The sequence below is a fragment of the Meles meles genome, chromosome 2, assembly GCF_922984935.1.
Source record: "Meles meles chromosome 2, mMelMel3.1 paternal haplotype, whole genome shotgun sequence".
Lineage (NCBI taxonomy): Eukaryota > Metazoa > Chordata > Mammalia > Carnivora > Mustelidae > Meles > Meles meles.
The window spans coordinates 121,357,470-121,379,132 of NC_060067.1; the positions used below are offsets into that span (position 1 = coordinate 121,357,470).

Below are 21,663 nucleotides of genomic sequence, written 5' to 3' on the forward strand. Positions count from 1 at the left end.
TAAATAAATACTGTTTTTAGAAAATTAACATTGAGTGTGATCATTAAGATCAGCTCCTCTGTGAGCTCATGATGTAATTTCACCCTTCTTATCTACAAGGGCTTGTAATTTTTTTACACCAGAATTTTTTGAGTTTTTAAAAATATTCTTCTTTCTCGTCCCTGTAATAGTAGTTAAATTAATTCTTTGTTTTGAGGTTTGAGAATGGATAAATTTTTTTTTTAAAGATTTTATTTATTTATTTGACAGAGAGAGAGATCACAAGTAGGCAGAGAGGCAGGCAGAGAGAGAGGAGGAAGCAGGCTCCTTACGGAGCAGAGAGCCCGATGCGGGGCTCGATCCCAGGACCCCGAGATCATGACCCGAGCCGAAGGCAGCGGCCCAATCCACTGAGCCACCCAGGCGCCCCTGGATAAATTTTTTTTTTAAATTTTCCTGTTTGTGAGAACATTTGAAAATTGTATCTTACTATTTGGAGACTGTTTGGGAATTTACAATACCACAGCTTAGTTATTTGAAAAAGGTTGATTTTAGTCTGCCACAGAAATTGATTCTTTTCCAATCTGGAGACTTCAAGATACTCTAATCTTGGAGAAAATTGCTAGTAGAATAAAAATGGATGGCACTGAGTACATCATGTCCTTCCTTTTTCTTTGCCAATCTTAAATAATGCTTAGAATAGACCACAGCATCAGTTCTCCAAGTTGTCCCACTTGGGACTTCTTTTTTACAACTCTGTATGAGCCAATGAAAGAATTACAAGAGTCAACTCTTAATTTGCAAAAGGAAAAAGGTTAGCCTGGAAAAGAGTAACTGAATCTGAAAGTGAGTCTTTTAAAATACATCTTTTATTAGTGACAGACCAGGGACAATCATGACAGAAATGTGTGAAAACCTTCATTGACCCCATCTATAAGACAAGAGACAATAGATGCTGGCAAGAATGTGGTGAAAAGGGAACTCTTACACATTGTTTGTGAGAATATAAACTGGTCCAACCACTATGACAAACAATGTGGAGGTTCCTCAAAAAATTAAAAATAGACCTACTATACTATCCAGCAATTCTACTTCTGGGCATATACCCAGAGGAAATCAAAACAGGATTTTGAAAAGATACGTGCATTTCCATGTTTATCACAGCATTATTCATGATTAGCTAAGATATGGAAACAACCCAAATGCCCATCAGTGGATAAATGGGTAGAAAAGTTGTGGAAAAGATTCCAAATATACAATGGAATATTTTTTCTGCCATGAAAAGGAAAGTATCCTCCCATTTGTGATAACGTAGCTAGATTTGGAGCACATTATGCCAAATTAGATAAATCAGACAGAGAAAGAAAGATTCGGTACTTGTCATTTGTAGTCCTGTCTTGATTGGGTGGTTCTAGTTTTCCCCTGACTTTAATCACAGATTTCCTATATTCCAAACATAGTCTTCCATATCTCCGTTGTGGAGTAATAGTTCAGTTTCCCCTTGGTGATCATGATTAGTCACCTTAGCAAAAACCGTAACTCTTCTTAACTGCTGTTTCAGAGGCTTGAGAAGCTCCAAGTAGCCAGGCAGCAGTATTAACTTCTAGTTCAATGGAATAATTGTGTCTCCTTGGTGAGACATTCCTCCCTCTAAGACACTAAGATCTGTAGGCCAGCAAAGCATAGAGTCACAGGAACAAGAAGCAAAAGTTTCGCCAGAAGGTAACTAGGGATAATATCGAATGGTGCCACTCCACTTTCCATTTGAATGATTTCTAGACTCATGAATCCTACAGTAGAAATAGCATCATATACTGGACACTGATTGAGAGCACATGCAGCTTTCTGTGGAACCTTGCCCCAGTGCAAAGTATTGCCACTTGGCTGGCATTATACTGAGTCTTCAAAAGGCCATTTCACCATTCTATCAAACAATCACATATACACCACTTCCACTGATAATGGAGTATCACTGTGCATGCCTAATTTTATGGCTTCATGGGTTAGATAACACCCAGTTCACGATAGGAAGATAATGGCACGTGGTAACACGGTAACCCATAGGCAAGTGCTCAGTCTCTGCAAAGGCCCAATAGCAGGCCAAGAGCTGTTTCTCAACAGGGGTAGTTACCTGCAGACGATGTCAGGGCTTTGCTCTCAAATCCTAAAGGCCTATGCTGCAGTTCCCCCATAGGGGCCTCCCAGAGGCTCCAAACAGCATCCCTGCCAGTGATATTTCAAGTACCATTGGATCTGCCAGATCATATGGACCTTGTAGCAAAGCATCTTGCACACCAGCCTGGACCTGTTGCAGAGTCTTCTCTTCTTTTGGCTGCCACTCAAAACTAGTAGCTTTTTGACCTCAATGTGAGACAGGACTCCATCAGAATACTAGAGGAGAACATAGGCAGTAACCTCTTCGATATCAGCCACAGCAACTTCTTTCAAGATATGTCTCCAAAGGCAAAGGAAACAAAAGCAAAAATGAACTTTTGGGACTTCATCAAGATCAAAAGCTTCTGCACAGCAAAGGAAACAGTCAACAAAACAAAGAGGCAACCCACGGAATGGGAGAAGATATTTGCAAATGACAGTACAGACAAAAGGTTGATATCCAGGATCCATAAAGAACTCCTCAAACTCAACACACACAAAACAGAGAATCATATCAAAAAATGGGCAGAAGATATGAACAGACACTTCTCCAATGAAGACATACAAATGGCTATCAGACACATGAAAAAATGTTCATCATCACTAGCCATCAGGGAGATTCAAATTAAAACTACATTGAGATACCACCTGACACCAGTTAGAATGGCCAAAATTAGCAAGACAGGAAACAATATGTGTTGGAGAGGATGTGGAGAAAGGGGAACCCTATTACACTGCTGGTGGGAATGCAAGTTGGTGCAGCCACTTTGGAGAACAGTGTGGAGATTCCTCAAGAAATTAAGAATAGAGCTTCCCTATGACCCTGCAATTGCACTGCAATTGCAGTGCCCAAATTTGCAATTGCAAAACCCAAAGATAAGAGATGTAGTGAAAAGAAGAGCCATCTGTACCCCAATGTTTATTGCAGCAATGGCCATGGTCGCCAAACTGTGGAAAGAACCAAGATGCCCTTCAACGGATGAATGGATAAGGAAGATGTGGTCCATATACACAATGAAGTATTATGCCTCCATCAGAAAGGATGAATACCCTGCTTTGTCGATATTCATCCTTTCTGATGGAGGCATAATACTTCATTGTGTATATGGACCACATCTTCCTTATCCATTCATCCGTTGAAGGGCATCTTGGTTCTTTCCACAGTTTGGCGACCATGGCCATTGCTGCAATAAACATTGGGGTACAGATGGCTCTTCTTTTCTTGGGGGAGGTGGGATTGGGAGAGGGGGAGCGGGCTATGGACATTGGGGAGGGGAGGCGAACCATAAGAGACTATGGACTCTGAAAAACAACCTGAGGGTTTTGAAGGGTCAGGGGTGGGAGGTTGGGGGAACAGGTGGTGGGTGATGGGGAGGGCACGTTTTGCATGGAGCACTGGGTGTTGTGCAAAAAGAATGAATACTGTTACGCTGAAAAAATAAATAAATAAAAAGGGAAAAAAAAAAATTAAAAAAAAAAAAAAAAAAAAAAAAGAAAGGATGAATACCCAACTTTTGTAGCAACATGGACGGGACTGGAAGAGATTATGCTGAGCGAAATAAGTCAAGCAGAGAGAGTCAAGTATCATATGGTCTCACTTATTTGTGGAGCATAACAAAGAACATGGAGGACATGGGGAGATGGAGAGGAGAGGGAGTTGAGGGAAACTGGAAGGGAGATGAACCATGAGAGACTATGGACTCTGAAAAACAACCAGAGGGTTTTGAAGGGGCGGGGGGGGGGGGTCGAGGAACCAGGTGGTGGGTAATAGGGAGGGCACGTACTACATGGAGCACTGGGTGTGGTGCAAAAACAATGAACACTGTTACGTTGAAAATAAGCAAATTAAAAAAAAAACTAGTAGCTTTTGGGTCACTCAGTAAAATGGGTTAGAATAACACACCCAAAATGAGAAATATATTATCTCCAAAATGGGCCCACTAGCCTTGTGCCTCTTTTTTGCTTGTAGGAAGGGCCAGATGCAGAAGGGATATCTCAACATGCCCCATACCACTGAAACGCTAGAAATTCCATGCAACTAAAACGCCTCCAAATTTTAGTAAGATTTATTTCCCACCTTTTGACATACAAATATCCACCAATAAATCTAGCATAGTTTCTACTTCCTGGGTCCAGTCAGCATATTGTCATCAGTGCATCAATGTAATGGACCAGTGAGGAATCTTCCAGAAGGAATAAGCAATCAAAATTCCTGCAAAGTAAGTTATGACATAGGGCTAAAGAGTTGATAGGTATAGTGAAAGTAAAAAGTGAAGACATATTGCTGCTTTGCCAGCTGAAAGTAAACTGCTTCTGGTGATTTTCTTGGACAGAGATGGAGAAAAGGTCATTTGCCAAATCAGTTCTGCATACCAAGTACCAGTGGATGTGTAATTTGTTCAAGCAATGAAACCACATCTTGTATAGCAGCTGCAGTTAGAGTCACCACCTGGTCAAGTTACAGTAACCCATTGTCATTTTCCAAGATCCATCTGTCTTTTGCACAGGCCAAATAAGGAGAACTGAATGAGAATATAGTGGGAATCCCTACTCTTGCGTCTTTCAAGTCTGTGATGGTGGTCCTAACCTCTGTAAACCCTCTAGGAATGCAGTATCGCTTTTGATTTACCAGTTTCCTGGGAAGAGACGGTTCTAATGTTTCCACTGGCCTTTCTCACTATAAAAGCCTTCACTCCACAGGACAGGAAACCAGTGTGGAGATTCTCATCTGCTAGTAGTTCACTCCAATTATGCATTTTGCAACTGAGAAAATAACCACAGAATGAGATTGAGGACCCACTGGACCCACTGTGAGATGGACCTGAGCTAAAACTTATTCACCTGACTTCTATTAGCTCCTGCTCTGTTAGGCCACAGAGACATTTTGGGTCTTCTAGAATTTGTGCCATTTCAGAGTCAGTGTCCAGTGGTCCCCATAATGTCTCATTGTTTTATTTTTCACAGTGATGTACAGTTACCCTAGTAAAAGACCATAGGTCTCTTTGGAGAAGGCTAGGGAAAAAAATTGTAAGTTTTCAGTAGTATCCTTCCTCAAGGGCTTTTGGGTCTATAAACTGTTTCAGATCTGGGAATTGATTGAGGGACTGTCCATCTCTGTTCTTAGGATTTGAATTAGACTTTTGACATAGAACTTTTGTGATTATACAAATAAAGAATTTACTAGGTTTACCATCAATTTCACTTCTAGGAGCACCATGATAACCAGTCACTGCCATAGGTCTGTACAGATCAGACTATTTCAATTGTTATTTTGACTTTCTATCCAATACAATAACCATGCCTTTGGCAGTGGAATGCCACCACTTGGCCCCTGCCACCTTGGGTATCCTATAATAATCTTCATTGCGTTTAGGCTTCAAATTGAATGGCTGGGATTCCCACTATAAGGTCTGGCCTACAGAGAAGAATGATCATGGAGCTTTTCAGTGATGCTGGGGCTCCACTCTCAAATTTATTTCTTAAAGTATTGATGAAAGTTATGTCTTCTAGACCCTCTCAGCAGAGGTGAGTGTGTCTTAAATGACAAATCCACTCCAAAATTCCAATCTCCCTGAATTTCTGAATCTCTCCCTCTACATCAAATCAAAGAAGGTCAAGTATTTCCATTTCACGCACTGTGAGCCACTTTTGGTCCATGTTTCAGTCAGTCAACCAGCCAAACTCTTAGAGCACTTTCTGATTCCTTGAAGTACAACATTAAATGCAGAATCTCTGCTTAGTGAGCCCATATCAATAACTTCAGCCTGATCCAACTTTACATTCCTTCCACCATTTTCCCCCATCCTTAGTATCCATTCCCACGTTTCCTGGATTTATGCTTATATAAATACAATGAAAATTACCAGAAAAATGATCACACTCAGATTTCATGGCAATGTCAAGTTGCTGTAAAGGCGATAAATGTTTATTCTCAATTCCTGTACTTCTGAACTCTAACAGTTTTCAGGCTGTCAGTACACATTTTGGCCACATTTTGATTAGCATTGCTGTGTATACTGTAAACACCTATAAATGGATTAAGATTATCTCGAAGTTCTAAAAAGTTAGAATTGCCAGTAGTGTTGCCAAAGCTCTAGCCATAGTCCTGGATTGGGACGTTTTTCCATCAGATTAGGGGTTTCTGAATACAATAGTCCACATCCATCTTAACTTTGCACTTCACAAGAACACTGGAACCTGGGTCCACTTCACGATCCAAACCTGATGATGAGTCCATTAGCCACAGTCCTGCCTTGCTTTGAGCCTTTTGAAAACTGCTTCATTTAAATATTACCTAGGGGCGCCTGGGTGGCTCAGTGGGTTAAAGCCTCTGCCTTCGGCTCAGGTCAGGATTCCAGGGTCCTGGGATCGAGCCCCACATCGGGCTCTCTGCTGGCCGGGAGCCTGCTTCCTCCTCTCTCTCTGCCTGCCTCTCTGCCTACTTGTGATCTCTGTCTGTCAAATAAATAAATAAAATCTTTAAAAAAATAAAAAAATTTAAAAAATTAAAAATAAATATTACCTAAATTTCACCCTTTCCCAAAATCCCATAATAGTTCTTTTTCTTTGTTTGCTGAGATACATGAGGCTGCTCTTATATACAGTCTCTTTCTTTCACTGGGTCAGAAAGCCTAATTATGACAGACAGTATATTTGCTGGTGATCTTGGGCTGATTGGGCTGGAACAGTTCTAATCAGTATACTAGAACGTGAGGAGAAATTTTGTGCAGAAGCCCAACTAGAAAGATCAATGCTGTCATTTGGGGACAGCATAAAGGTCTACTGACTGGAATCAGGATAAGACAAAAAGTAAATGTGCCACTTCTGTTATAACCTAAGCATCTTCTGCCTTCAGTTCAGATTGGTCTGAAGATAGGGAGATGGAGTTGGGATAGCAAGGAAAGATTCCGTGGATTCAACTAAGGAAAGTACTAGGGAGTGGGAGTTGGGTCCCAGCTGGTTTTGACTGAAATCTGGGAGCAGGAGAAAGGGCCAGTGATGATACAAGCTCAACTCTAGCAGTTCCTGACTATGGAGCTTGCCTGGGGCCTCTCACAGGGAGATACCCAGGAATTAAGTTCTGCAGAGCACAAAGCATTGCCTCACCACAGTTCATCTCTTTGAAGGGAAAAATACTAGGGAGGAAAAGAAGGAAAGCATAAAGGAGGGGAGGGCTATAGCCAGGGGCAAAGGCCAAAAGGACAGACTTGGGAGGAAAAGAAGCATCTTCTGATAAAGCTATCTATAAAATACAGTGTCTCAGCAGAGTTGGGACTATGCAAACTAATAGAAAACACACAACGTCTTCAAAACCCTCAGGTTGTTTTTCAGAGTCCATAGTCTCTTATGGTTCAGGGGTGGGAGGTTGGGGGAACAGGTGGTGGGTAATGGGGAGGGCACGTTTTGCATGGAGCACTGGGTGTTGTGCAAAAAGAATGAATACTGTTACGCTGAAAAAATAAATAAAATGGAAGAAATTAAAAAATAAAAAAAAAATAAAATAATAAAATAAAAAAATAAAAATATATATAACAAATATATACAGATAAAAAAAAAAAGAAAAGAAAACACACAACGTCTAACATATTCATGATTTTTGGACTTTATACCATTTTTTAAAGCTACATGAGAGCCCTGTAGGAATTGACTTTTACTTTTTACCATATGAACCCAAAAGCCCTACTGGGAACATTGTGGTGTTGACTTGTTTCATTCTCTAGAGGATTTGCTTGCTAGCAGCAGTGAAAGGACTACTGTGAGAACACAATGATATTTTCATCTATGACTGAACTATTCTATTCTGTTCCTGCTCCTTTTAGGGAAAGGAAAATTGTTCCTAGCTATTTTGGTCTAAAATTTTTCAAAACTTCCATTACAAACCATAAAGCAATCTTGACTTCTGGGAAATCCCATTTCAGTTAATAATATAAAATGTATTTATATGGTTAGGTATAACTCTCTAAAGATTATCTTTTTATAACCTCTTTTTTAGAAATAACATTTTATAAACAAACAAACAAACCCCTTACTACATTTCCTGATTTGTGGTATGAGCAGGTGGGGAAGGAATTCCTGGGTTAAGTGGGAAGGATAAGACAGCTGATGAGAGTCAATTTGAACAGCCAGATGTGGAGTAACCCATGCAACCAAAAAGAAATCATGAACCCCTGCACAGTCACCAGCACCACCACAATACCCTCTTGTTTAAGAGTGACAGTGTTACCTAGGCTCTTTTACTGTAGCACAAATAAATCCAGAAACCCATCCCCCAGCACCACTCTTTTCTCCCTAACTCCATATACACACCACTATTTCTTTCTTTTTTTCTATAAACTAACTCTTCAAAAGTGGAAAAGAAACTTAAAGGTTTGAAGAGAAAAGGGAATGTGAAAATGAATATGAAATGACTACTAGCAGGAATAATGTTTTGTAATGCTTTCTAAGCCAATGGCTTTCAAATCTTTTTTTACTACAATGAGTCAGAACAATATTTTACATATTTTAGAATATGCATACTAAGACATTGTGTATGGATGTGTGCATGCATCATGTCGAAGTAAATATTGTCAGGTTTCATAAAATGCTACATATGATGCACTAAGATTTTTCCTTTTTATTCTGCGATTTTACAAAATGTAGGGCATGAGTCACTAAACTGATCTCCTGACCTATTAAATGAGTGGCAACCTACAAATTAAAAAATACTGTTCCCATGGGAAATATTATCAGATAGTTTACTAATCTTTTCCAAAAAATACCAAAACAGAATTTGTTTTCTAATACCAGATTTCTTGTATTTGAAGGATCTACTCTTGAGATGTCCTTTTAAAGGGTCATCTTTATTTTTCCCTCAATTTTCCAGAGGTCAGTGTAGATATTATATAAGAAAATCAGGATCATAGTCTTCCTCCATTATTTCTGATATCAGCCCTAGATTCTGAGCATCTCCTTTTATCCTCCCTAATACTTCCTAAGGTGAAGACTTTTTAAGTACTGGTTGGGAATTTATCCGGTTTGGGTTATCGACTCATGCTATTTACCTGCAGAGACTCATTAGACCAGAAATGGCTTAGGAAGTGATGGGAAAAAGGGACAGATTAAATATCAATGACAGTTCATAAAATGAAATACGACACAACTGTGTGGGGGGGGGCGGAATGTCAATCTGTGTGCTATGAAACAGTTTTCAAGGTATATTCTTATGTTAAAAAGAGTAAGAAAAACACATAGTGTATAGTAAACTTCCATGTGTTTTTTTTTCCATTTTATTTATTTTTTCAGCGTAACAGTATTCATTGTTTTTGCACAACACCCAGTGCTCCATGCAAAACGTGCCCTCCCCATCACCCACCACCTGTTCCCCCAACCTCCCACCCCTGACCCTTCAAAACCCTCAGGTTGTTTTTCAGAGTCCATAGTCTCTTATGGTTCGCCTCCCCTTCCAAATTTTTTTTTTTTAATAAACATATAATGTATTTTTATCCCCAGGGGTACAGGTCTGTGAAGGGGAACATATGTGCTTATATGTGCATAGACTATTTCTGGAAAGTTTCACAAGATGTTAGTAATTGGAACCACCTCTAAAGTAGAGAAGTAGAGGACTAGGTATCTGGGATGATGAATATTTAATATTTTTAAAACTTTTTCACAGTGTTTGAAATTTTTTTGTGTATGTAAATATGTTACTTTTTCAGTTAAAAGCAACTAAATTTTTAAAATGTGGTGGAAGAAATACATACTTGCAAACCCATTAAGATTAAGAGAGTTTTCCTTGTGAATAGTCACATAAGTAGATGTTTATTACAACACCAAAATTCATTATCTCTTTAATTTACATATCTTGTACAATTTACAAAGAGTTGCACATCTATTGCCTGGTTTAAACTCGTAACAACCTTTTAAAATAGGTGTGAAAGATCCTAGAAGCCACACTTTACAAATTAAAAAAAGACCAAAAAAAAAAATCCTGAAGCCTAAAGAAGTTAAAAATCTAGAGCATATTTTAAGGAAAGAACTTTGGAGTCATTTACATGATTATGATATAGTAGAAACCTGAAATGTTACAGTATTATGAGTTATATAGTTTATAAATAGCAGTATTTTTAAAGCTTTCAGCAATATTTCTTGTAATGGTGATATCAACTAAAAAACTTGCATGAAACAAGAAAGAGGGTAGGAAAAAAAACCTACTCAAACTCCATATAAAATATGCTTAATATTAGAAAATAAATGGTCAACTGATGACTAGTTGAAAATTAACATCAAAGAAGTTGCATTCAGAACTTCACTATATAGATTTTTACCTTTGATTTAGAACAAATCTAAAATAACTGCCTAAATTGAAAAAGAGGGAAATGACAAATAATCTCTACTAAATCTTGAAAAATACCTTAAAGGCTTATGGTGATATCGGTTGTTATCTCCCGGTATCCCTGAACAATCCCAATTTACACTTCCTGCCCCCAAGTAATTATTGATAGTACCCTCTTCACTCTCAAAAGTATATTAGTTTGGATAATAAATTTTACCTCCACCCTATTTTCACACTCTAGTTGCATATGCCTTTAAAATCCCCATGTTCTAGGGTTTGAGCTTCATCTCAAAACTAAGAATTACCCTCATTCATACAAAAGCAGAACAATCTATGCTCAGGTTTTAGTTGTATTATATGACTCTCAAAAAAGAGTAATTTCCAAATCATCACCTACCAGCAGCTGTTGGCTTTATGAAACAGATTAACAGTGAGAAGGGTGTCTCAGGGTCTGGTTTGGAAATTTTGGCGTGTGAGGGTTTCAAAGGGAAATGCAAACAAAATTTGACAGAAGATGGGAAACAAATACTGATTCCATTTAACAGAGCTCTGGACATAGAGTTCAAAATGTAAACCCTCCTTTAGAGTCCTTCATTCATGTATCATTTATTCATTAATATTTAGCAAGTGGCTACTGGAGGCAAGACACTGTTCTAAGCACTGCATCAGATTTGTCAATAGTTTTAGGGACATTATGCTGAATTTCCCGTGCTTTGTAGGAATGTGTACTGTATATGAGATTTTGTTATTTAAATTAGCATCTGTATTATTTTCTGACTAGCACTCTTTAAATTTTTTCTAATTTGTAATTACTCTATTCAATAATTACAAAGATTATTCCCATGGTTCAGATAGGTTCAGTTGTTGCTGTGTTTCTTTTCCATGTTACAAGTTTATTTCTTCCTTAGACCAAGCAAATGAATTAGTAGCTAACCTGGATATCATGGTAACAACATCTTTTACTCAGCAATAAGCAGACCATCTATCCAGAATGTGTAATGACTGAAAGATTAAGGCAATGCCACAGGTTGTTTATAAAATGTGTTTACTTGCTACATTCCCTAAAGCACTCAGCATTTAAATCAGAGTTATCATATAGTACATTATTACTTGAGGTTTCTGTGTAAAGTATTAAAGAATATTTTAATTGTCCCTTTTTATGTTTAGATGTACACATTTTAAACATCTTTTCATAATGTGTTTTAATATGCACATACCAAAGGTCCTGCATTCAGATTATCTCCTGAGAGTGTGGGGGCTTGGTTCCAAATCTGGCAATCTGACTATTCCTCTCATTGTTTCTATGAATGTAGGCATCTTCTGTTTATGTCTCCTCTTTCTTTCCTTCCTTGAAAATCTTCATTTCCTATCAATTACTCACTAGACTTTTCAAAAAAAAAATCTTGTGGGTTTTTCTTTTCTAATCATCACTGGTTGAGTGATTGCTGTCACTGCCTTCACTGTCACTCTCACTGTCACTTCCATTGTTGCCATTACCAGACTTGGTCTTGCTGTGACTCTTATTACTGTCAGATGTACTGGTACTACTGCCATTGCTGTCACTGTCGCTGCTGTCACTGCTGTCGCCATTGCTGCTGTCGCTGCTGTCACTGTCACTGCTGTCACTGTCGCTGCTGTCACCATTGCTGCTGTCGCTGCTGTCGCTGTCACTGCTGTCACCATTGCTGCTGTCGCTGCTGTTGCTGCTGTCACTGCTATCACTATCACTGCTGTCACTGCTGTCACTGTCACTGCTGTCACTACTATCTGATTTGCTATTGCTGCTGTCACTGCTGTCTGATTTACTTTCACTGTCACTACTGTCACTGCTATCACTATCTGATTTGCTATTGCTGCTGTCACTGCTTTCTGATTTACTGTTGCTGCTATCACTGCTATCTGATTTACTGTCACTGTCACTATCACTGCTGTCACTATCTGATTTGCTGTTGCTGCTATCACTGTTATCTGATTTACTGTCACTGTCACTGTCACTACTGTCACTGCTATCACTACTGTTGCTGCTATCACTACTGTCACTATTGTCTGATTTACTGTCGCTGCTATCACTGCTGTCACTGCTATCATTGCTTTCACTACTGTCTGACTTGCTGTCACTGCTGTCACTGCTATCACTGTTCTCTGACTTGCTGTCACTGCTGTCACTACTATCACTGCTGTTACTACTGTCACTACTGTCTGACTTGCTGTCACTGCTGTCGCTGCTGTCACTGCTATCACTACTGTCACTGCTATCACTGCTATTGCTGTCACTGCTGTCACTACTGTCACTGCTGTCGCTATCACTGCTGTCGCTGCTATCACTGCTGTCGCTGCTATCACTGCTGTTGCTGCTGTCACTGCTATTGCTGCTGTCACTGCTATCACTACTGTCGCTGCTGTTACTACTGTCACTGCTATCACTGCTGTCACTGCTGTCACTGCTATTGCTGCTGTCACTGCTATCACTACTGTCGCTGCTGTTACTACTGTCACTGCTATCATTGCTGTCACTGCTATCACTGCTGTTGCTGCTGTCACTGCTGTCACTATTGCTGCTGTCACTGCTATCACTACTGTCGCTGCTGTCACTACTGTCACTGCTGTCACTATCACTGCTGTTACTGCTATCGCTGCTGTCACTACTGTCACTGTCACTGCTGTCACTGCTGTCACTATCGCTGCTGTCACTACTGTCACTGCTATTGCTGCTGTCGCTGCTGTCACTGCTATCGCTGCTGTCACTACTATCACTACTGTCACTGCTGTTACTACTGTCACTGCTATCACTGCTATCACTGCTGTCACTGCTATCGCTGCTGTCGCTGCTGTCACTACTGTCACTGCTGTCACTACTGTCACTATCACTGCTGTCGCTGCTGTCACTGCTGGCGCTGCTATCACTGCTGTCACTACTGTTCGATTTATCTTTGCTGCTGTCTGATTTGCCATTGGCATCACTCCTGTTGTTACCATTGCCATTACTGTCACTGTCATTAGCATCTGATGTGCTATCACTGTCATTATCACCTCCTCCATTTGAGTCACTGTCATTGCCATTATCTTTTGATTCCTCAGAGTTATAACCAGTGTCTCCTTGGCTATTGCTGTCATTGTCACCTTCAGAATCAGCATCATCATTGCCATTAGAGTCATCACTACTGTTGGGATCATCTCCTTGCATAGATTTGTCATCAAACTCGTAACTGTCATATCCATCACTATTACTTTCACTACCTGTTTTGCTGCGTGTAACCTTATTTCCAGGTTCTGATTTCTGACCAAGCCCTTGTATGTTGTCAGTCTCTCCTGGTGTCTTGACATTTCCTTTCCCCATGACCATTCCTTGTTGTCTTTTACTCTCTTTATCTTCACTGACTTTCCCAGCTTCTTTGGTAACATTTCTGTTGCCACTACTGGGACCTTCCATTTCTATTCCCTGTGGAAAGATGGAGAAAAGAATGATTAGTTAATGGATGGTATGCTGCAAAATTGCATTAGTCTGTGGAAGACAGGACTGCGGAATGTGACCAGAAAAACAGAAGTTCAGCTTCTAGTACTTCATAAACTTCTGTTTGTAAAAACATGCTTTATTCACCTGCAAGAATTCTGGTGTTTAGATCATATAACAACCATTCACATTTTTACCCAGTAGGAACTTGTGTGAACAGGTACATGGTGCATCAGTTATTAGGATTAGACATATAGAATTCTAACCAAATTTTCAGAAATGTCTGTTTTTAAAATTGTTCTGGGGATATCTAGGTGGATTAGTCAGTTAAGCTTCTGCCTTTGGGCCAGGTCATGATCCAGATTCCTGATATCAGAACCCACATCAGACTCCCTGCTCAGTGAGGAGCCTGCTTCTCTCTCTCCCTCTGCTGCTCCTCCACCCCCCCTCCACTTGTGCTCTCTCACTCTCAAATAAATAAGTAAATAAAATCTTTTTAAAAAATTGTTCTGTATCAGAGTCTAATAGGGACTCTAACTTTCCCATAAATATTCAAGTAATTTCTGTGCCAAAACAGATGAATGCTTATTATGATTTATTTTGTGTTACCATCAGTGAATGGAGGGGGAGAATTTAAACTGCCATTTGAAAGGAATCAGCTTTACAAACTAACCTTATCTTGACTCTTCCCAGTAGCACCTGGCTCTGATTCATCAGTGATTTTCTTTTCCACAGCGTTGTTTTCTTTGTAATTGGGCTTTTGCATGTCCTCTATTGATGGGCTAACTTTGTCTTTAGAAATACCATCAGAATCCTCCTCACTCTTGGAGGTGTTGTCTCCATCGATGTCATGGGGATCTTCTTTGTCTTCTGGGTCATCATCTTCACTACTAATTGAATTTTGACCTAAGCTGTTATCATTATCATCTTTTCCATGAGGCTGACCCTCTTGGCCCTTCCTGTTATCAGTACCCTCTTTTCCATTCCCTGTTTCTTCATCTTCATCATCACCAGAGCCTGTTTCTTCATCCTCCTCTGCTCCATTTCCACTAGGACTCCCATCAGAATTATCCAGGCCAGCATCTTCTCCATTGCCAGCTCCACTTCTTCCTGGTGTTACTTCTGCCTCCTGATTCCCATTTCCCTCACTTTCTCTCTGAGGTGTTATTTCACTTGTATCACCCTCATTTCTACAGGCATTCCTATTTATTTCATCCTCATGGCCTGTACTGTTATTGCTTCTACCTATTTGATGGTCTTCTTCTTGGACAACAGTGGCATTCTCACTCTGACTTGCATCTCCAACAACTCCTCCATTGTTCAAATTCTTATCAGCATTTCTATTAATATTGCTTCCATTTGCTATTCCAGCATTGTCGATGATGCTTACTTGTCCCCTGATGCCATTTGCTGTGCTGCTGCCTTCTTTTCCATGTATCCCATCATAACCATATGTTTCTGGTTTTCCTGTGACCCCGTTTTGGTCTACTCTATTCCCCTCATCATTTACTAACATGGAATCTATAGAAGAACTTTTCCCTCCTATTTCTACCCACTCAGAGCCATTTCTTTCTTCTTTGTAACCATCTCTGGTATATTGTTGCCTTCCTCTTTCATTTTCATGGGGGTCACCACTTTCTTCAGTGGTATCATTGGCATTTAACTCATCCTGGAAAAGAGTAACAATTCAGAATAATTTGTAGATTTTATCTTGAAATAAAACAGACTGAAAAGGTAAGCATCAGTTTTCTGGAAGTTAATAGAATTTAGGGGCATCTGGGTGGCACAGTCAGTGAAGCATCTGCCACAGTAGGTTAAATGTCCTGGGATGGAGTCCCATGTCAGGCTCTCTGCTAGGTGAGGAGTCTGCCTCTCCCTCTGTCCCTCCCCGACTCTCTGTCGTGATCTCTCTCTCTCTCTCTCTCTCTCTCAAATAAATAAATAAGTAAATAATCCAAAAAAAAAAGAATTTAAAAAACAGCTTAGAAACACATTTTGTACCCTATACCTGTATTGGCACTTTTGCTTTTTCCAGAAGATTTAAATTTGTAGATTTGTCAATAGCATGTCTCTCCAATGGCTTGATTTGAGGAACCTACCAAAATGAAAATATTAGAAATTGAAAACATTATAACTTTGTGTACATGCATACATGCACACATGCACACATACATACAGACACACATTTTTCTCTAAATGAAGAAAAATATATAATGCAAAGGCCAAAGTGATATCTAATCAACCTTGTTACACAGTTTATGTAGAATTTAAACTGGGCATACAGATAATTCTCCCAAAGGTATTACTGATTTTATTGATATTAACCAGACCACTTATCTCAAGGAGGATTGTCTTTTATAAAAATGAGGAGATGGACCTTTGATGTTTCTGTACAAACCTCCCACACTAGCACAAAACCCACCTTAAGTATAATCCTGACCAAACCCCTAAGAAAATACGAGGTATGACCAGAGCCAGTGCAGAAACAAAATAGAGTAATATGCTACTTCTGTCCTTCAGGAGCACATTTGAAATAGTTGAGAAAATTCTCAACTGCATAAATACCAAGTTGTTTGATAGTATGAAAACATACCAGAATGTTACCCATAGTAGGGTAAACATAATTACAAATGGTTTAATTTTCCTAATTTTTTTCGTTGGTGTTTATCTGTATATTCCAAATTTTCCCCAATGAGCGTTAAAAAAAAATTATCTGAGTGAAACATTAATTTTCTCCTACATTGAAAAAATCTTTATTTTTTCCAAATCATTCCCTGAAAACTTCCTTTAAAATGTAGGCTTCAGGGCACCTGGGTGGCTCACTGGATTGAGCCTCTGCCTTTGGCTCGGGGGGTCTCAGGGTCCTGGAATCGAGTCCCACATCAGGCTCTCTGCTCGGCAGGGAGCCTGCTTCCTCCTCTCTCTCCCTCTGCCTGCCTCTCTGCCTACTTGTGATCTCTGTCTGTCAAATAAATAAATAAAATCTTTTTTAAAAATATGTAGGCTTCATTGATATTATAATGAAATTCATAGGGCATGAGCAAAGATGGCTGAAGTCTCCATGACTTTGGGGCATTGAATATAAATCTGAATGAATTTTACAAATTTGTGTGTTATCCTTGTATAGGAGCCATGCTAATATTCTCTGTATTATTCCAATTTTAGTATATGTGCTGCCGAAGCAAACACAAACTGAATAAATTTTAAAAGTAATAATCCATCTGACAAGATATTAGTTTCATTTAGAGGAATGGGAGCATGGAGCATGAATTGGAGTGCATATTTGGGTTTGTTGAGACCCATAAAGATATCTCATAAAGTCTTTCATGCAAATCTAAATGTTTAGGCATAGTCTAAAAAGTCTTCAAAGTCTTAAGGAAATATATATTATTTAATGTTAGGATAAAAGAGATAACAAAGTGAGGAGATTTTCTGAGGAATACATACTTACTGGAATAGCCCATGCTGCTGCCCAAATGCAAAAATATATAATTATCTTCATTTTCTTTAGGAATGTTAATCAGCCTGTTTTTAATGAAAAAAGAACAGCAAAAATTACTTATAAAGAAAAAGATAATAACCATGGTAAGGTATTATTTCAGTCAGTTAGCTTTTGACTTTTTCCTGAGCAAGGAGTATATATCCAACATGAGAGGAAGGCTATCAAGACTCAGTGTTACAGGGCACCTGGGTGGCTCAGTGGGTTAGGCCTCTGCCTTCGGCTCAGGTCATGATCCCAGGGTCCTGGGATTGAGCCCCGCATCGGGCTCTCTGCTCAGTGGAGAGCCTTCCCCACTCCCCGCCTGCCTCTCTACCTACTTGTGATCCCTGTCTGTCAAATAAATAAAGACTCAGTGTTACAGAACATAGCTGGAGTGCTCCCAGAGATCTACAGAGGCATCATCGGGCTCAGCACTGGGGTAGCTAACTAGACTTTTTCTGCCTATGTCAATGAAGGGACACGGCCATGTAGTTACAAAGGATACAACCATAACTTTGTTTTGCTGTTTTTGATGGTGATAACATTTTTTTCTGAATGATTTTAATCAAGTATTAACTAATTCTAAGATTATTACTAAAAGAGGAATCATTTATCATCCCCATCACAAATTCACACAAGTGGACTATAGGACACTGTGAAGGAAAGAAATTACTAACATCAGGTAGCCGTGGCTAGTGGAAGGAACACAAAGTTTGGATTTAGAGACCTGGGTTCAAGTTTTACCTCTGCTACTTGTTGCATGAACTTGAGAAATTTAAGTAGTTTTATTAAGCCTTTGTTTCCTCCATCTGGGATAATAATACCTACACTTTGGGATTATCCCAATTATGTTAGCAGAAGAATCTTCTCTGAGGAGCATTCTCTGACCTTTTCAAAGGGCATTTGTGTTTCTATCTTTTTTACACCCAGAAACTTCTGGAAACCTCGCTGTTAACATATTCTACCATTTTAACATAACCTGGTTACTTATATATTCTCTGACCTGAAGGTTTCTCCTGAAACCTAGGAGAATGTGTTGTAATCACTATATTCTGATACATAGCACAGAAAGAGTTGTTTTATGAATATTGTTGGTGAATACTTATTAGTATAAGCATACTTAGCACTGTTCTAGGTATTTAGCAATCCCATTATAAATGATAGCAATTATTATGTGGAGCTTCTAAAAACATGATCCTTTATTCCTGTTAGAGTTCACATTCAGAAATGGTATAATATATATTTTGATACATTGGAATAGACATTGTATATCCGTGTGAATCAAAAATTTAAATTACCATTACTGAAAATTAGATTTCTTGGTGTAATGATACTATTACCACAGAAAGGAAGAAAGAGTTTTACTCCTATTTCATGAACTCCCAGAGTTTATAGATTAAAATAATGCATGTCATAAAATAGCTTTGATTGAATTTAATGTTGATAATGGAAACATAATAAAATTTTAGTGAATATCAACTGTCATAGAATTATTGGCACTTCCTTACAGGAGAGAGGACATGATTTCTGAGAGGAAAAAAAAAATGGGCTTACTCTGGGGCATAGATATTGAAGGGCAGCTGTTTAGTAAGCAGGTATCATACAGAACTTTGCAGTACCAAGCCTAATTATTACATAGACTCTGCTGAAGGCGGGTGTACACTGATTTGGAGGAACCATGGTGTCCTAGAAAGGTACCTGTGGTGAAGGTCACGGTTATGTGCATTCCATGCTAAACCACAATCCTGCAATCTGACTACTTTGGTTCTCTTTCAGACCCACTCCAGAATGATTGCATAGTACACCGTGATGCTTGCCACTATATTCTCAGGTAGGTAGATAGCTCAAAAGACTGCTATAGAAATGGCCCCAGTTCTGTCAGCCCAAAACCTCTTTCATTTTCTAAACCTGTTATGATATCATGAAACAGAAAAAGTATGGGATAGAGGTCAGTATTTCCAGATATCTTAAGTAGACATATTTTAATCTAGCTTTAAAAACCCTCATGTCAGTTGGCAAAAAATACCTGATATTTTAGGCTGAGGTTTGGTGATTCAGGGACCAAAAAATTAAATGTAAACTGGGATGCAGTCGTTCACTCAACATTTGAAGACCTAACATGGACCAGATACTGAGCCCTGGAAATAGGTAAGAGCCCTACCCTCATGGAGCTTATCACTGAATGGATTAGCCAAGCTTTGAAGTAAATGTAGTATAATGTGTTGAATGAAATTCCCAAATCCATGTTTATTTCCCAAGTCAGTGTTTAAATGTCACTGTCATCACTACTTGAGAGGAAGAGATTGTGTCTTTACTTTTTTATTAAATGCCATCACGTCTTATATTGCAATGGTAAGGCTAAAATGTCTTTAATTAGATTCAAGATTCTTAAAGATGGTTTTTGTAGATAAAAATAACAGTAATGGAGCTATCGTGAATTATGTGTAAAATATTCTAATTACTTATTTCGTTGTTAATATTTTTAGATGTATAATATTTGCTTCTTCTTACGTATTCTCTTCCTATTAGCAACTGATATTTTAACATAGTGGCTGTAATAAAATTCTTATTCTTCACATCCCTTACCATGTTATTTTCTGTTATCTTTTAACATGTAGTCTTGATTTGCCAAGTCAAAGGGGAAGGAAAAAATCTAAGCATAAGGATTATTCACTTCATAAAATCAAATCAGCTTCTTCTCTGAAATTAAAATTTCTACAGGAATCAGTTGGTTCTGAGTAAAGACGAGGTTTCATCTTACCTTAAAAGCCTTCAAAGGGACTTTGAAAATCCAGGATTTCTTATCTTTCGCATTGAAGACTGAGAGTGGCTCACTGTCCTGGACATTTGTGTGACAATTTTGTACGTGCTGAAATTTAAACTCAGTTTGATAATTTTCTCAACCAATCACTGTTTAGGATCCCTGATATGGGGTTATAAAGTGTCACCATGTCTATGAAGCACATAATAACTTCCCCCACTTCCTTCACATACTGACATGTATTTGTTCACTGAACCATTCGGTTCCAAGGGGACTAGACTTACTTTCACTTAATTAAATAGCTCCTGGAAGGCTGTTTTGCATCTTAAATATAGAGAATCAGTGTAATGTATCTGAAAAGAGCCACTTAAACTCTATCACCCTGACATTTCTTGTCTTACTAAGGTTGGCAATCTAAGAAAACTCTAGGTTTCTTTAGTAAATATGACTGCCTATTTAAGACTCCTATCATTCCTGAGGTAGGTATTAAAGTTTCTGTGCTATAATTCAAGAAGCTGTCCACATGCAACAGCCTGACATTGCCTGAGGGGTCTTTAGCATATATAAATAGTAACTCATATGAAATCTCTCTGACCTAAATAAACAGTCATGTGAGGCTGAAAATGTATCAATTTCATAGTATTCAAACTACATTTTAAAAATAGATATTCAAAATACCAAAAGTTCTTGTAAGATAGCTAGATGTGCAAAAGTGCATACAGACAATAGATTTAGCTCTCAATTATCTCTCAGTTACTTGTGTCAACTGTGAGGGACAAAACAGAAAACCAGACAGTATTTTTAGCACCAAGTTTTGCTACCCTGAACTCACCATTCTCCTGAACTCCAGATGTGTGCCATAATGCAGGTATTCTCTAAACCATTTGTCCAATTTTTGTATTCAAAAACTTGACAGTCAATGTCTCTCCATGTACTTCTTCAGAACTTTCAAGAATATTTCAATCTTTTTTTTTAATTATTTATTTATTTGACAGACAGAGATCACAAGTAGGCAGAGAGGCAGGCAGAGAGATAGAGAAAGGGAAGCAGGCTCCCCACTGAGCAGAGAGCCCGATGCGGGGCTCGATCCCAGGACGCCGGGATCATGACCTGAGCCGAAGGCAGAGGCTTTAACCCACTGAGCCACCCAGGTGCCCCCAATCTTTTTTTTATACTATAATACCAAAGGATGTGAACCCCATAAAAGCACTAATATACCACTACCCAACAGTGGAAACTCCAGAATTTATATAGAACTATCACAGGGAATATAGTAAGGTTGAAGAGGAATGGAGGGAATGGAAAAAGAATTTGCCAGGAAGCTGTGTTTTCATAGCAAGCACCTTGTTTTTATTTAGACAACATGTTTATGTGGGTGCCTTAAAGGGTCTTACCAAATTTTAAGGCATGCTAAGCCACTCCTGGGAGGAATTTTATACCTTCTCTCACATAGAGACACCAGAGGAGATTAATGAACTATACCCATCTTCCTTTTCATCTAACTTGAATTAATAATATGTCAATAA

General features: G+C 38.8%; 1 protein-coding gene, 1 long non-coding RNA gene and 1 other non-coding gene across 3 annotated transcripts in view; 1 reads left to right on the plus strand and 2 right to left on the minus strand.

Moving 5' to 3' along the window:
- LOC123937080 overlaps positions 1 to 21,663 on the plus strand; it is a 285,993-nt gene that overhangs the window by 204,466 nt on the left and 59,864 nt on the right. Inside the window, exon 3 of the long non-coding RNA XR_006817409.1 lies at positions 19,153 to 19,207. This is a non-coding gene — a long non-coding RNA (uncharacterized LOC123937080). The remainder of the gene's footprint in view (positions 1 to 19,152; positions 19,208 to 21,663) is intronic.
- On the minus strand, positions 11,865 to 17,397 carry LOC123937077 (dentin sialophosphoprotein). The gene is made up of 4 exons (XM_045997594.1): positions 17,347 to 17,397; positions 15,904 to 15,990; positions 14,569 to 15,564; positions 11,865 to 13,883 (listed from the first exon to the last, which is right to left on the minus strand). Exons 1-4 carry the CDS (start codon positions 17,395 to 17,397, stop codon positions 11,865 to 11,867), a joined length of 3,153 nt encoding a protein of 1,050 aa, XP_045853550.1.
- Positions 16,978 to 17,084, minus strand: LOC123937769. The gene has a single exon (XR_006817565.1). It is a non-coding gene; the product is annotated as a U6 spliceosomal RNA (small nuclear RNA).